Consider the following 16294-nt stretch of genomic DNA (forward strand, 5'->3'; position numbering starts at 1 on the left):
CTCTCTACTCATGCTTCAAACATGTAACCTGTGTTAGGATGACTAATTTGCCGAATTTTAACATTTAAAGGCACATCTTTGTGGGACTCCGTAAGTAGACGTTGTTCAAAGGGGGAAATGATATATCAGTAACAGACTGCAAAAAAATAAAATATTTCTTTTTCTAAAAAAACTGGAAGAAAAAAAAACAATTCCTTTGAGAATATGGGGAAACAAAAATAAATAAATAAATAAATAAATAAATAAATAAATAAATAAATAAATAAATAACTGGAAGACAGGAATACGGAGCAATGAGGGGACTGAGGATGGTGGAAATGGCCCGACAGCCCGAGTCCTAGGGATACCACTGCAGGAGGGGCTCTAACTCCAGCTGGGCCACTAACTGACTTTGCTCCTTGTAGGCAACGTAGGATGACCAGATCCCTGAACCCCTAGCAACCTTTCTAGCTTCACAGCTTGCAATGCCAGTTAAATCAAAAGGAAAGAAACCATCCTGGAGACGCTTTGAGTGTTTCTGGAATAATTATCAGGAAATCTTCAGGATGAGTCCCCTAAATAGTATGGGGTTTGGTGCTCTTTGTGTGGGTGGTAGTTTTCAGCCCAGCCCATGTGGTTCATGAGAATGTGGATTTTGGGTTAAACTGGGCAGCGCAGCCAGCTGAGCTCCCTGCAAAGGTACAGCGAAGTCCTGGAGGAAGGCCCTGGCCCCTCGGAATCCTCCCCAGCCTCCAGCCCAGTGTCTGACCGAACAGGTCTCCAATTTTTTCTGAACTGAACATTTTTTCTTGGGATCCCCTGGCTGGCTCTGTTGGTAGAGCACACAACTTTTGATCTCAGGGTTGTGAGTTCAAGCCCCGCGCCAGGTATGGAGCCTACTAAAAAAATATATATAAATATAAATATATATAAATATATAAATTTATATAAATATAAATTTGTTTATTTAAACAAATGAAAACTCTCTCCCTAGCTTCTGCTGGCTTCTGAGATTCCCAAAGCAAAATCTGGACCCTACTGAAAAAGAAAGGGGATATCCCCGCCGGGCTTACCCTGCAGTAACTTTGCTTTGGATGTTTTCCCTACAGGCATGTGGTTAAAAACGAAAGTTCAAAACGTATGCAAGCAAGAGTGAGCACTCTGGGGTAGAGGCAGCTTGTGGGTGAGCCCGGGGTTCCTATGCCTGGGCATTGTCGGGGGAGTGCGGCTAAACACATGGAGAACAGCTGGAAAATGACCAGAGGCTGGACGGGCTACGAGAGCAAGAGAACCGCGATTGGAGAGAGCTGGAGAGATCCTGGGGCATGAATCAGCCCCCCGAGTGGGACGCGGAAGATGGGGAGCGCCGGCTAGATCAGCTCGGCCCGGCCGCTTGGGCTGAGGATTGACAAAGGGGCAGGTGCACACCGTGGCCCCAAGCTGCCCACTTCCCAGAAAGTCCTTGGTTCTTCTCCTCTTCCAGCTTCGCCTCTTCCTGGCAGCGAGATCCCAGGTAAGTAGCTTCTCTAAACTTCTGTTTCCCCATCTCTGGAATGGCCCTAACTGCCTACCCACCTGACAGGGTGGCCCTAAGGATCTTCTACCATATGTGATACAGAATGAGCGAGCAAACTTTAGGTGTTGTAGCATTCATTTAGAATGCTGTATCAGAGGGGCGCCTGGGGGGCTCAGCGGTGGAGCGCCTGCCTTGGGCCTGGGGCGTGACCCCAGGGTCCCAGGATCGAGTCCCGCACTGGGCAACCTGCATGGAGCCTGCTTCTCCCTCTGCCTAGGTCTCTGCCTCTCTGTGTGTCTCTCAGGAATAAATCAATAAAATCTAAAAAAAAAAAAAGAATCATCCACAAGGAGCACAGTGGTATGGGATGAGACGTCACCTTTTCCGAAGGCCCTTGGAAGTCAAGGCAAGGAGTTGGGACGGCAGTCTAAGAGAAAAGGGTTAAGTGACCGTGTTATGAGTCAGTTGTAGCTTCTGTATGAAACCAGACTGGAGGGACACATGGGTGAGTGACATCAGGAGGCTCTCGTCACTGACCCGATGAGAAGTGATACGGCGGGAGTGGAAGGGAGCAAGTTGTTGGAGGAGTGTTTCAGAAATGGAAGAGACTGGGATGCCCGGGGGCTCAGCGGTGGAGCACCTGCCTTGGGCCCAGGGCGTGACCCCAGGGTCCCAGGATCGAGTCCCGCATTGGGCTCCCTGTAGGCGCCTGCTTCTCCCTCTGCCTGTGTCTCTGCCTCTATCTGTGTCTCTCAGGAATAAATCAATAAAATCTTAAAAAAAGAAAAACTGTATCAGACACCTTAGGGGATGTAAAAATGAACCAGATGGAGATTTTTTCCCTTAATATGCTCACTGACAGCACCTAAGACATGTAAATACCTTTGCAAAGTCTAAGGGGGTAAGTTACCTAGGAGGGCCCTACTTTCAGGGCTAGGAGCGGGAGGGGAGGGGAGATCAAAGGGAGAAAATATTTCTGCCTGAACTGTGAATTCTAGGCTAAGGAGCCTGAGTTTTATTTGGTGGGAAGAGAGCTGTTAAGAAGGGGATGGTGGGACACGGCAGATTAACTGCCTGGTGCACACGATGCCTCTTGGGGGAGACAGCCGGGAAATTGTCGCCGTCACTTAGATGCAGTCTAACGCCTGCCTGGGGTGCGCTGTGGTAGGGACTGGATCCAGAGGGAAGAATGAATCCAAACGGCATTTGCAAGTGACAGATTTGATGAGCGAAGGGATACTTAAAGAATAGGAGTGACGCAAAGATAATTGGAATGCTGGGTCCTGAAACACTGGCAGGGTGGGGTTGCCTCTCACTGAACCACACGTAGGCCAACAACAAGTCTCCCTTGGGGCAAATTCACGTCCCCAGACATACACCTCACTGCACTGCTGTACGTCTGCGGTTCACATTACTGTGTGTTTTACTGTGTTGCAGTAGAGACACTTTGGGGTATCTGCCCACCTCCCGAGACCCCAACAGGCATCGGGGGTTCTTGACAACCATTTCACATCATAATCCTACCCCACTTCCAGCCGCAGCTAATGGAACAGAGATGCATACCCTGTTTGACCCAAAGTGGGCCGAATTTTTTCTCTTAGAAACTCAGAACCAGGGGGCAGCCCGGGTGGCTCAGCAGGTTAGCTCTCCCTTCAGTCCAGGGCCTGATGCTGGAGACCCAGGATCGAGTCCCACATCGGGCTCCCTGCATGGAGCCTGCTTCTCCCTCTCTGACTGTGTCTCTGCCTCTCTCTCTGTGGGTGTCTCATGAATAAATAAATAAAATCTTTAAAAAAAAAAAAAAGAAAGAAAGAAAGAAACTCAGAACCAGGCACAAGAGTTCCATTTCCAGCTGGGCTCTTTGCTGGAACTGGAAGGCACAGACTCGGGAGATGCAGAGCAGCCACCTTCCATCCGTCATGCGGACGGAGAGAGGAGATGCTAGTCTGCAGGGAGAGACGAATGCAGCAGATCGGAGCGGGAGGAGGCAGAGAGAGCCTCCTGATTCCGGTGGCCCTGAGAGGCCCAGCTGCCTTCCGATGCACGTGGTAGCCCCACATCCATCAGACGGACGCCCCTGTTTGCTCCAGCTGGCTGGAGCTGGTTTCTGTAACTTGCAGTTTGGAACATTGACTGATGCTGTTGAATGAAATCCGGGCCCGGGTGGAAGAGCACAAGTTCACGTTTTTCAGTAGGTGGGTTCTCTCTCCCCCCAGAAGTAGGTAACTGGCACTTTGAAGACAGGAGGTAGGAAGAAGAGGGAGGTGGACCTCTTGTCCCGATATTAAGAGGTCTAGATGTCTAGCGACGCCCTGAGAGGCCTAGAAGGTCTGGTCTAGGCCTCACCCTCCCAGGAGACCCAGAAGGAAGGAAAGAACCCGAGCAAAACCGCCTTTGCTTCTTTTTTTTTTTTTTTTTTTTATGATAGAGAGAGAGAGAGGCAGAGACACAGGCAGAGGGAGAAGCAGGCTCCATGCACCGGGAGCCCAACGTGGGACTCGATCCCGGGTCTCCAGGATCGCGCCCTGGGCCAAAGGCAGGCGCTAAACCGCTGCGCCACCCAGGGATCCCCCACCTTTGCTTCTTATGGATGAACTTGGTAGGTTGTCTTCTTTGTGCTTGTTGTAGCTGAACATGGACAAGAGAAATGGATGCGGGTCGGGCTGTCCTGGATTCACATCCAAGCTCAATCTCTTACTCGGCACATTACTCAACCTCTCGGAGACTCAATTGCTTCAATCATAAATCGGAATAATATGTCTCTCCCAGAGTTGTGTTGAAGTCCCTAGGGGAGTCCAGTGGCCCAAGCTTTGTACCACTTGAGAAATAAGACCAACGAAGGTCCGTAGGAACAGAATGGCATCTTTGTTATTGGCGCAGGCTACAGGGACCAAGTCTACAAACGTGTGAGTCAAAATGGGCCAAATACATCCCTATTCCCAAGGAGACCCTTCACACCAGGTGAGTGTGAGTCTGCAGAGTGTACGCACTGCCCAGGTCGCGGCCCCCCACTGCTGCCGTGAGAGGAGACGCCCTGAGAACTTGTACAGGAGCCCACTCAACCGGAAAACGTGGGCAGATGGCTGCGGCCCACCCAGCAGGTCACCGTGGGCAGCAGACAGGGGGGCGCAAGAGCCCACCAGCGAGGGAGAAATCCAGGGGCCAGGAGTGGAGGAACGGTTTCCCCTCCCCAGCCCCCAACTGCCAGTTGTGAGGACTGAGGGAACTAATCCTGGCAAGCGGCATCACGTCCCGTGGGAATCTACCCAAATCAGTCAGCGCTTCTCTTCAGCAAGAGAGAGACATAACTGACAGGTTAGGACACCACAGACAAGTTCTGCCCACAACTGTAGCTCGAGGGCGGTCTGTCTCAGGGAGATGCAGCATGGCATGTGTGCACCTGTAGCTCTTGCCGATCCATCCACCGTGCCTCGGACACGATGTAAGGATCTCTATGTGCTGCCATGACTGCGGGAGGCATGGTTTCCAGGTTAGGAACAACGCTGCTAGAAACTTCCTCCTGTGTGCCTCTAGATGTGCATGCATATACACATCTGTACATCTATGGGACTTGTGGTCAGAGGGCTCCGTGTGCATTCCACCGTAGTAGATACAGGTTTGCAATATGGCAGTCCCACTTCTGGGAGGTCTGGACATGCATGTGAGACAGGGGTGATGCAAAGGGGCTGAGGGAGGATCATCTGAGGGGAACAGAGGCAGAGCCACAGGCCTACCAGCCCTCCCCTGCCTTGCAGAACCAACTCCAGGATTCGGGGGTGGGGTCAGATTTTTTTGAGGAAAACACTTCCCCATGTGTATTGAGCTGGCTAGGGTTTGTAGAAGAAAGGAAGATGGGAGCATGAGTGCAGAGAAGGTGCCTGTAGATGTAGATTTGGAGTTGTCCCCATAAAGGCCCGACTGGCCTGAATGCAAGCTCCCTGAGAGCCACTTCCCCCCTATGTCTTCACCCCCACACCTCCCAACACCATGGCTGTGCCGGCCACATGAGAAGAGCCCCGTCCACTCTTGCTGAAAGAATGGATAGATTTCTGATGAGGTGACTGAGGGGAGGGTGGCCTCAGTCAGTAGGGCACACAACTCTTCATCTCAGGGCCGTGAGTTGGGCATGGAGCCTACTTAAAAAAAAAAAAAAAAAGGAATTATGTATTGCCTTCCCCGGTAGAATTTCTCTTTATAAGAGAAAAAAAGAGTTAAAGGTGGATTTCCGGAGAACTGTGTGGCAGGCAGAAGGAGAATCAGTCCCAGAGGGGCTGACAAGGAACAGCTTAGAGGGAAAGGAAGCAGATCAGAAGAGGGTGGCCACAGAAATCAAAACAGGTCCCAAAGAATGGATTTTCAACAACACCAAACAGGAAGCCTTCCAAAAGGAGTTTCTTAACCCAGGCTGGATCACCTTGGAAGAAGCTGCCTCAAGGAAACACGAAGATGTACGTCAGGTGAACATATGTACGGTGTGTATGTTACGACAACACGCGTGCACAGTGCACATCCTATCATGTGAACAACAGGAAACAAGTGGCCTGTTGGCTTAGTACAGTGACAAGAACAGTTGGGTTAGCACATTGGGAGCTTCGCTCATTCTTCCTACATTCTGAGGAAGATGGGCATCATTTATCGTCAGAATGAAATCAGTAGAAACCACCTGGTAGAGATCAAAGGGAAAAGAGAAAGATGTTGAGAACCAACTGTCTGCTTGGGACTTTGTAAATAACTTCCCTCTGGGGACATCTGGGTGGCTCAGCGGTCGAGCGCCTGCCTTCGGCCCAGGGTGTGATCCTGGAGACCCGGGATCGAGTCCCGCATCGGGCTCCCTGCATGGAGCCTGCTTCTCCCTCTGCCTGTGTCTCTGCCCACCCCCCTCTGTCTCTTGTGAATAAATAAATAAAATCTGTTAAAAAAAAAAAAAGAAAAACACTTCCCTTTGTGCTCAAGACAATCTGGTTAGGAGGCAGTTCCCACCCCTATCCTACAAATAGGAAAAGTCACACAGGTTAAGGGACGGGTTTGAAAGCACACAGATGGCTGAGCTGGGGCCTGCTGCAGGCCTGGCTCCCCTGGAGCCCGCGTGGCTTCCCCACATCACGCCTCCAACCCCGGCAAAGAAGTGTACTCTCCTACCAGAGCAGCTGACAGTGCTTTATACACTTCTCAGTGATAGGGATTTTTTTTTTTGAAGGCTTAATTTAATTTTGTTATTATTATGACTTTTTTTTATTTGGAAATGGTCTAAAACTCCCAAGAAATTGCAGAAACAGTACAGAGAAATCTCGCGTATCTGGTACACGGCTTTCCCTGATAATAATCTCTTCTATAATCACTGTATTTTGTCAAAACCAGGAAGTCAATGTTGGTACAACACTAACTCAAAGCTTTTCTTTTCTTCTTTTCTTTTTAAGATTTTACTTATTAATTTGATAGAGAGGGACGGAGAGAGAGCACAAGCAGGGGCCGGGTAGGGACAGAGGGAGAAGCAGACCCTCCACTGAGCAGGGAGCCAATCCTAGGACCCTGGGATCATGACCTGAGCCGAAAGCAGATGCTTAACTAACTGAGCCACCCAGGTGCCCCTAACTCATTTTTCTTTTCTTTTCTTTTCTTTTCTTTTCTTTTCTTTTCTTTTCTTTTCTTTTTTTTTTTTTTTTTGCATTTTTAAAACTTTTATTTAAATTCATTTAACTAACATATAATATACTATTGGTTTCAGAGGTAGGGGTCAGTGAGTCATCAGTCAAATGTAATACTCAGTGCTCATTACATCACGTGCCCTCCTAAATGTCCATCACCCAGTTACACCATCCCCTACCCCATCCCTCCAACAACCCTATTTGTTTTCGATGATTAAGAGTCTCTTATTATTTGTCTCCCCCTCTGATTTCATCTTGTTTTACTTTTTCCTCTCTTCCCCATGATCCTCTACTTTGTTTCTTAAATTCCACACGCCTAACTCATTTTTCAACATCCGCAGTGAGGATTTAAGCCGGACAATTCTCTGTGGTGGTGCGCGGCCCTGTGATTGTAGGATGTCCGGCAGCACAGCCAGTAGCACCCTGCGCCCCAATTGTGACCACCAGAAATTTTCCAGACTCAGTGATAGTTTTTAAAGTACCAAACTGCTTCACATTCTTTATTCAAAATACAATTTTGGTGTTCAGCACTTCTTCTTCTTTTTTTTTTTTTTTAGATGTTAACACATATAGAAAAATAACCACAGCAAACAAAGTTTTTTTTAAGTCCTCAGAATTTAAAAAAGACATTTTCAAACCACAAAAATATAACTAGCCTTTAAAAAAAAAATCAGGGAGAAAGATGAAGGCTGCGTTTTGACTACAATTCTCTATTTAGATAAACACTAACAAAAATCACATTCACAGAAATCTGTTACTCATCGCAAACATCCCACTGGGCACATTTCTCAAGCAAATCTTAAGACAGAAATTGATGAGGTTATTTTCTCTCGCGTTATCGGAAAGAACTGTAAAATTTCTGTGGAATCACATAAAAGTCTACTGTCTGAAATAGTGGCCCATTCTCGTACCTGCTGTCTGGCTAATAAAGGAGCATTTGGCCCCATCTGGTTTCGGCCAAGGAGGGCAGACCCTGTGCCAATAAAAGTTGATCATTTTTGCTCCAGCTCTGAGACCCACCCCCCGCCCCCAGACAGGGCAGGAACCTCCCAACTTCCCTCCTTCGGGGAGCCGGAGCCCTCCCTGGGCAGTGTCCCTGGCCCCATGGGGAGGGGGCGGCCTGGGCCAACACGCAGAAGGCCAACTCCATCCCCACTCACAGAGGGAGGAGCCACTGCACATCAGTCTCCTGCCCAAATCCCAGGCCTCTGCTATCACATAATCGATCCCTTACCACAGGCATCTGCGTTGCCTCGGACTCTTCGGACTACAGAGAATGTTGCTGAATCCTTTTAGAACCCCTGGGCTGTAACATAGTGACCTGGAGAGTGAAGCCTGCGTCTGTGAGATCTTCTGAACCGCCTGGAAGGGGCAGAGTCAAAAGCCAAGGCTCGCAGTGGCCAGCAGCACGCTTCTGCTCGGGCCAGAGGCTGCGGGGCCTGCGGGAGGACAACGGTGGCCCAGGCCTGAGGCTCAAGGTGGGAGCGTCATCCCCTCCGACCTTCTCACGGCTCCAGGCGGTGGTTGGTGGTCGGTAGTGCCGGGCAGCGCAGCCCTCACCCCCAGAACTCAAGGCTCGTACAACCCCATTTTGAAGCTGTTGTTTCCTCTGCCAGAAAAGTAGTCTCCCTGGGCATGTTGACTGATGCGTAAATTCATTTTTCATGACTCGATGGTAAATCGCAAAGTCCAAAATAACAGAGGATCTAGGAACAGAAGCAAACTCTAACTCAGATTTGAAGAAATGGGGGGACAAAGGGATTGAGTCTCACAAACCTTTCTAAATATGTATTGTTATTTAGGTATTTGCAAAAGAACATGTTGTGTAGCTCATTGTTAAGCATTCACTTGCAATGTAACATCCACTTATGTTCACAATTATCTGTTCAATATCAATGTATAGGTATCTCTGGGACCTTCAAACTCAATTTGATTTATAGATTTATGATCCTAAAACAACAGACCTCACTAATCTTGGGGTCTGCACTTAATTTGAGTGGACACATCAGCTTTGGGGTTTTCTGGCTGAAAAATGTAATATCAATAGCACATGCCTGGGGCACCTGGTGGCTCAGTAGGTTAAGTGGCTACCTTTGGCTCAGGTCGTGATTTCGGGTCCTGGGATCGAGCCCCACATCAGGCTCCCTGCTCAGCGGGGAATCTGCGTCTCCCTCTGTCCCTCCCCCTCTGCTCATTCTCTCTTTCTCTCTCTCTCAAATAAATAAATAAAATCTTAAAACACACACACACACACACACACACACACACAAAACAACATGCCTCAAATCTGTGCATAAAATCACAATTGCTCCTTAACCCAACAGGAATATACAAATGGAAGGCTCTGGACTATTTAAAGTTGTTCTGAATATACACTCACATTTCTTTTTAAATAATGTAAAATTAGAAAAAAAAAAAAAACCAAAACCCTAACTCTCTCCAGGAAACTGTAACCTGTTCCATTACACCAGAATAACCTCCTGAAAACAAGGATGTTTTTTACTCAGAGCTGTGGAGGAAGGAGCTGAAAGGACATGTGCTCCGGAGAGCACTGCAAGGTGGCCCCTCGAAAGACCTGGTTTCCCACGACCATAAACTCCTCATCCGTGGAGTGGATGCTCCCTCAGCACAACACACACACAGCTATTTGCTGCAAAAGCCATCTGTAGGATGTGCTCATGAATTTTTCAAAGTGGAGATGAAACGTTTCAAACTTAGTTCACCAAAAAAAAAAAAACCACAAAAAAAAAAACAAAAAAACAAAAAAAAAAACCTACCTGTTTTCCATGTTTATTCAATTCAGATTTTCAGGCACAATTTCCCATTCCAGGATACATGAAGATGCCATTGACTGTCCTCAGGAAATGACCTCGGGTAACAGTTTCAAAGGACCTGCCCGATACCAACCATGAGAATGGGATGAGTGACTAAAATCAGGAACTACAATACTAGTCTCATTTCTCTAAATGTCTGTACATGAGTCTAGAATATTTTTGCTTTACCGGAGATGTTTGTAGGTGTGTAGAGGTCCCGGCTGAACTGGCTCTGAACTCCTGCCTTAAACTATTCTATTAGATTCAATAGCAAAACTCAGCAGCACACCTTAAAAGTAAGCCCTTGATCTTTGCCATCTCCAAAACCGACATTCAGCTGGAATGTGACTCTGCTCTCCCCTGGCCAAAATTTGTCCACTCGGGGACGGCCAAGGTCAAAGGAGTAGACTCTACAAAACGCAGATACAAAGTCTACTCAAAAGATTCAAAATTAAGTGTAAATCCTAAGGAACCTAAAGTTGTTTAGGGCTCCAACACCCGGCCTCTGGAGGATTAGAGGACCACCCCGGGCTGCCTTCTGGTCATCTCCCCGACCAACTAAAGGGGGTCTGGGGGGGGCATGAAAACCCAGCAGATCACCAGGTGGAGTGTGTCTACTATGTAGGGACAAGAGCTCCCCTCTGTGGGCTGGTGTGCGGGGTGACCAGGACCCTGGCAGGGAGGCAGAGCCGGGCCACGGGGCTGAGCCACCTGCCCCCAGGCCTTTGCCCCCGCGTCTACACCAAGCACATCCCGGATCTCTGGAAGACCGGCCTGGCCCTGGCCTCACGGGGACTGGCTGTGCAAGGCTGGCCCGCCCACAGCTCCCTGCCCGCCGCCGATTCAATTCCCCCACGTCACGGGCTCCCTCTAAACTGCACACCTGTGCTCCATTGCGAGAATCAAAAATACACATTGGATTCAGTTCCACGACGCTACAAGAAAGGAAAGCATCCCATTTCCTCTGGGAGGCCGTTCCCTGCGCTCCTGACAGCGCGTGTGCCACATGCCCCGGAGAAACGCGCGGGAGTCGGGGTGCAAGGCCTCGCAGGGAGGCAAGCACGCCCGCTGTGCAAGGGGGGTGCGGGGCCAGGGAACGAGGTGCAGGCCCCCCCACGGCTCCAGCATGGACCAGGCAGGAGCACTGCGTCACCAGGGAAGGGCTCGGCCTGAAAGGCCCCGGGCACCTGCCCCAGGACTAAGTGGCTCTGCCCCAGCTCCGCCCCGGCCTGGAGGACAAGGGGCCGCCCCGATGCTGCAGGAAGCCCCCGTCCCTGCAGCAGGACGCTGGCCTCACTTCGGGCACGGGAGTGGGGAGCCCTGTTCCCCACAGACTGCCACAGCGCAGCCTCTGCTTCTGGAGCTCCTCGGGAGGGGACCCACGTTTCATCCCACATTCCCCGGCCCGGGGCCCACGGACCCACCTGCCCATGAGGAAGAAGCTGGAAGCTCCCGGTAGAGGTCAGCGGCGGTCGCTGAGCTGAGAACAGAGTTCGGGCCCCTGGAGCCGGGCCTGGTTGTCAGCTCTCACATTTCCACCAGAGTTGAGGTTAACAGCCCTGGAGGACAACAACAACACAACAACTGAATTTTGGAATTTTGTTTTGGGGCATGGGTGTGAACAAAACCTCGTTCCCTTCGGGAAATACTCTTAAATACTTCCCTAGTGTGGTCAGTATTGCTCCTTCCTCTGAAACTGCCTTTTCAGAAAATAAAACCTATTTTAACTTCCTTATGTTTCTTTACAAAACTTGTTCTCAGTCTGTGACAAAAATTTGGCTCTTTATAAAATAAAATTGACATTTAGAAGATTGCCTAGTACTTGCAAAGGCTATAACCACGGGCAGACAAATCTCTTACAAAATTCTGAACCTTAGAAAAAGCTATTCTCCATGATTTGGGAGACAGCAATGCTAGATTTCCTTACCTAAAAGGCAGGTTGGACATTTGTTATATTATGAAATAAGTACTTTTAAGATCAGTTGCTTGAATTCCAAAATATACTTCTGAAAGTCATTATTTTTTTTTTTTTGAGGAATAGAAAATTTGCTCTTCACACCTCTTTAGAACCCATTTCTTATTTTATTCCAGATTTGAAGGACTACCATTTTAAAGAATGCCAGACAAGGGGATCTCTTTTTTGATCATGCTATCGGGCTCCTCATTTCATCCTTGTGTAATTTTAAATAATCCCAAACAATCTAAAATAATACATAATTATCATATGAATTGGCATTTCAAATTGTGCTATAGGCTGTGTACACTACCAATACTTATCAACTAAAATGTACTCCAAAACACATAAGAAAAAATATAAGATTTTTATCTGTGTTGTTATGTAATAATGCACTTTTTAAAAAAATATTTTATTTATTTATTCATGAGAAACACAGAGAGGGGCAGAGATAAAGGCAGAGGGAGAAGCAGGCTCCCCGCAGGGAGCCTGATGCAGGACTCATCCCAGGACCCCAGGGTCCTGCCCTGAGCCAAAGGCAGACGCTCAACCACTGAGCCACCTAGATCCCCCGCAATAATGCACTTTTTAAAAAGAAATAGTATACCAAACCCAGGAAGGGACATTGCTTGGTTATGTTTGTAAGAGAAAAATGATGTAATTCTTATCATTGCTTATTTTTACTGTTATAAAGTTTTTTCATAAGTAGGTATGAATTGTTATTATTTCATAGATGTGACTGTTTTTTAGTCTGCTTTACTCTGATTGTAAGTTATAATTTATTGGCTTCTGATGGCTTCCCATGAATAATTATGTTAAAAATTTTTTTCCCAAGTTCAGTTACCTTTGGCAAACACTGCCATGGTCAAAAGGGAGGTCTCCAAAGCAGAGGCTAAACTAAATATTTCTATGGCTTAAGACATCTCATTTTGATGCATGGAAGTATCCGTCAGTTTTGGTAGCTTGATGTCAGTTCAGATGGATGCTATATTCCAGCTGTACTGATTTATCATTTATCTTAGATGAAAGATGACAAGTAGATTCTCCTCCCCTGTATAATAATAATTGTACATTTGGTGTCTTCGTGTTTATTCTGATCAAGATTACTGAAAGTAATAGAAACAGTATTACCTCTAAATAAGAGGTTAATTTCAAGTGGCAAACCTTACTAAAAAGTTTAGCTGCTTTATTAAGTGTAACTCTCAGCATATATGTTAAAAACACTTCTCTAGAGCAAGAGTTGGCAAGCTTTCCATAAAGGGCCATATAGTAAATATTTTAGCTTTTGCCATATGGTTTTTGTTGCATCTACTCAACTTTGCTCTTGCAGAGGAAGGCAGTCAGAGATTATATGTAAATGAATGTGCATGGCTGTGTTCCAATAAAACTTTATTTATGGACACTGAAATCTGAATTTCACACACTTCTCCTGTGTCACGAAACCGTATTCTTCCTTTGAATTTTTCCAAGTGTTTAAAAATGTAAAAATCATTTTTAGCTCTCGGGCCCTACGAGAACAGATTTCAGGCTGAATTAGGCCCATGGGCCGTAGAATGCCTACCCTGGTTCCTAAAAAGCAACAGAAGCCATCCATCCTTAAACATTACCATGACACAGTGAACTGATTGTAGCAATCATGTGCCAGAAAATATGACAACCAAAGAAAGACAAATTACCAAAGACTAAGCACGGCATGGTTGAAAATCGGGTCCTCTCTCAGGATGCTCACCAGCCCCGCTCATGCAGGGCCACATCATCTTGGCATCCAGGGCCATCGGCAGGTGAGTGAAGAAGCCCAGCCTGAGAGTAGCCATCTGGTTCTGAGCAGCATGCACCTGCTGGGCATGCCTCCTCCTGTCAGGTCACCACTACCTGCTGTGGCTCCGAGTCCAGACAGAAAAACACCTGTCCTCGCCCCACATCATCCAGCCCCTGAGAGCCCAACTTCTCTGACTGCTAAAGGCCCAGAGAAGTCTAGCAGCTATTATGTGCCCTGCCTGCACACAGGGGATGAGGGTCAGCGACCCTGCCGGGGACAGCAGGCCCACTAGTGTTGCAAGTCACCAAGCGCCTTCTGCAAAAGGCTTTAAAGAATGGGCCATCTGGGCCTCTCCGCATCAGAGAGGGAAGACCGAAAAAAGGAAACGTGGAAATACTGCTTAAGTCTCGTGAAAGGGCCAGCCTGATCCGCCGAGGGAGATCCCCTGACCAGCCAGACCTCCCGAACCGCGCAGGAGCTGCGGGACCAAGCACAGTGCGCACAGAGGGTGTGCAGGTGGCCTTTACTCTTTCAAGGACAGGCGTACAGAGGCCCACGGAAATCATGTCCGGGCTGTGCAAACACCCAGACCCCAGGTAAGGGACCGGGACAGCCCAGCCAGGCCCCCCCTCCACCCCGGAGCGGGGGAGGTTGAGGAGCAGGCCTTGCCGCGAAGGCTGGGGCGCCCGCCCTCGGCCCCGCGCGCGACGCCAGGATGCGGGTCCTTCCCGCAGCAAAGTGACGGCGCGTCCAGGGCTGGAGGCGAGTCCCGAGGTCGGCGGCCGCGCGCAGGGCCAGGACCTTCGTGCGGGAGGAGGCCCAGGCTCGGGGGCTCGGGGGCTCGGGGGCGTCTGGGCGCGCGGCCCCGGGGGCGCGGGCAGGTGCGGGGCTCAGGGCGCGTCCGGGGGGCGCCCGAAGCGCAGCGTGTAGTTGGCGCCCGCGTTGTTGTCCCAGTACTCGCCCTGGGCGCAGCGGAAGCGCACGGCGAAGTGCACGGCGGCGTCCCCGGCCTCGGGCTGCAGGCCGGGCGGCAGGCTCAGCGAGAAGTGGAAGCGCTCGGCGCCCGGCTCCGGCTCCGGCCCCGGCCCCGGCCCCGGCCCCGGCCCCGGCCCCGGCTCCCGCTCCGGCTCGGCGTCCCCGCGCGCCCCCGACGCCGCCTCGGGCCGCCGCGGCTCCGCGGGCTCGGGCTGCAGCTCGGCCGGCACGTCGAGGAAGGAGCGCCACTCGGTGAAGGTGTAGCGCACCGCCACGGCCCGCGGCCCCGGGCAGCCCAGCACGCGGCCCGAGCCCGTCACCTCCGCGCCCCCGGCGGCCGAGCACTGCACGCGCTCCAGGCACACGCGCTGCCGCCGCAGGCGCTCGGCCGCCGCGCCCGGCCCCGGGAGCTGGAAGAGCGGCCGCAGGCGGGGGCGCGGCGCCGGGGCGCGGGCGCGCGGGGGGCGGCCGCCGAGGCGCAGCAGCACGGCGGGCGGCACCCGCGGCTCCTCGGCCTCGCTGAAGCGCCGCACGCTCGCCAGGCTCAGCCCCAGCGCGTCGGCGAACTGCACCCGCTTCGTGCACTTGGCGCAGCAGCCGCCCTCGGCGCCCGGGCCCGGCCGCGCCCCCCGCAGCAGCGCCGCCTGCAGGAGCCGGTCCGCGGGCACCGACGCCGGGCGCGGGCCGCCGCGGGCCTCCGGGGGCTCCTCCCGCTGCCGGGCCGCCGCGTCCTCCTCGGCGGGGGGCTCCATGCGGCCGTCGGGCCTCGGCGGGAGCGCGCGGGCCCGGCCCGGCCCCGGAGCCTCGGGTTTTAGCGGCGGCCGCCGGGCCCGGGCGGGGGGGGCGCGGACGCGGGGCCGGCTTCGCGGCTGAGCCTGCCCGCGGCGGGGGAGGGCCCGGGGCGGGGAGCGCGGACCGCGGGACCCCCGGCGGCGGGGCGGGCGGGCCTCCCTCCTCCTCCCGCCCGGTGCCGGTCCTGGTCCCGGTCCTGGTCCTTGCCCGGGGCCGGCGCGCGACTAGGGAAGCCCGCGGGAGGCGGAGCGCTCCCTCCCGCCTGCGCTCGCGGACCTCGGGGCGCCCGGGCCCCGACCTCGCCGCCGCGCGCTCCCCTGGGCGCCCTGGGGGCCGCGCCCCGAGCCGCCCGAGGCCATTAGCGCGGGCCCCGGGCGCACGGCCCCGCCCCGCCCCGCCCCGCCCCGCCCCTCCCCGGCCCCGCCCGCCGCGCTGGGGGCCCAGGCCCGGGACCCGCCCCGCGCGCCCTCCGCCCCCCGGGACCGGCCCCGCGCGCCCCGCCCCCGCCCTCGGGAGCGACGCCGCCCGCCCCTCTGTTCCCCGCTCCCCGGGACGGGCCCCGAGCGCCCCGCCCCTCCCCGGGACCGACCCCGCCCCTGGACCGACCCCGCCCGCCCCGAGGGGCCCTAGCGCGCGGCGGCGGCTGCGGCGGCGGAGCTGCGGCCCGGCGGGGGGCGGGGGCGGGGGCGCGGCCCCGGGCGGCAGCGGGTCAGCGCCCCCGAGGGGCTGGGCCGTCCCGGGCCTCCGTGCTCCCGGAGGTGTGAGGCCGGCTCGGGGCTGCGCGCGCCCCCGTGCGGACCTGCCCGGGCAGAGCCAGGCTCCGGGGAAGGAGCGGGCCGGCGGGGCCCCGGGCGGTCGGGG

At 52.6% G+C, this 16294-nt stretch overlaps 1 protein-coding gene and 1 long non-coding RNA gene across 2 annotated transcripts; both read right to left on the reverse strand.

Moving 5' to 3' along the window:
- Positions 1-7607: 7607 nt before the first annotated feature.
- LOC140625969 (uncharacterized) lies at positions 7608-14262 on the reverse strand. Its single transcript, XR_012025222.1, has 4 exons — positions 13584-14262; positions 11378-11512; positions 9918-10032; positions 7608-8846 (listed from the first exon to the last, which is right to left on the reverse strand). It is a non-coding gene; the product is annotated as an uncharacterized lncRNA (long non-coding RNA).
- A 242-nt stretch (positions 14263-14504) lies between these two features.
- On the reverse strand, positions 14505-15393 carry PPP1R3G (protein phosphatase 1 regulatory subunit 3G). Its single transcript, XM_072813976.1, has one exon. It carries the CDS (start codon positions 15391-15393, stop codon positions 14557-14559), a length of 837 nt encoding a protein of 278 aa, XP_072670077.1. The 3' UTR covers positions 14505-14556.
- Between the last annotated feature and the right edge of the window lie 901 nt (positions 15394-16294).

Source organism: Canis lupus, chromosome 37 (assembly GCF_048164855.1).
Source record: "Canis lupus baileyi chromosome 37, mCanLup2.hap1, whole genome shotgun sequence".
Lineage (NCBI taxonomy): Eukaryota > Metazoa > Chordata > Mammalia > Carnivora > Canidae > Canis > Canis lupus.

Bases quoted from the DNA above. Each gene is read 5' to 3' on its own strand.
- PPP1R3G (XM_072813976.1), bottom strand. From the start codon at position 15,393: ATGGAGCCCCCCGCCGAGGAGGACGCGGCGGCCCGGCAGCGGGAGGAG.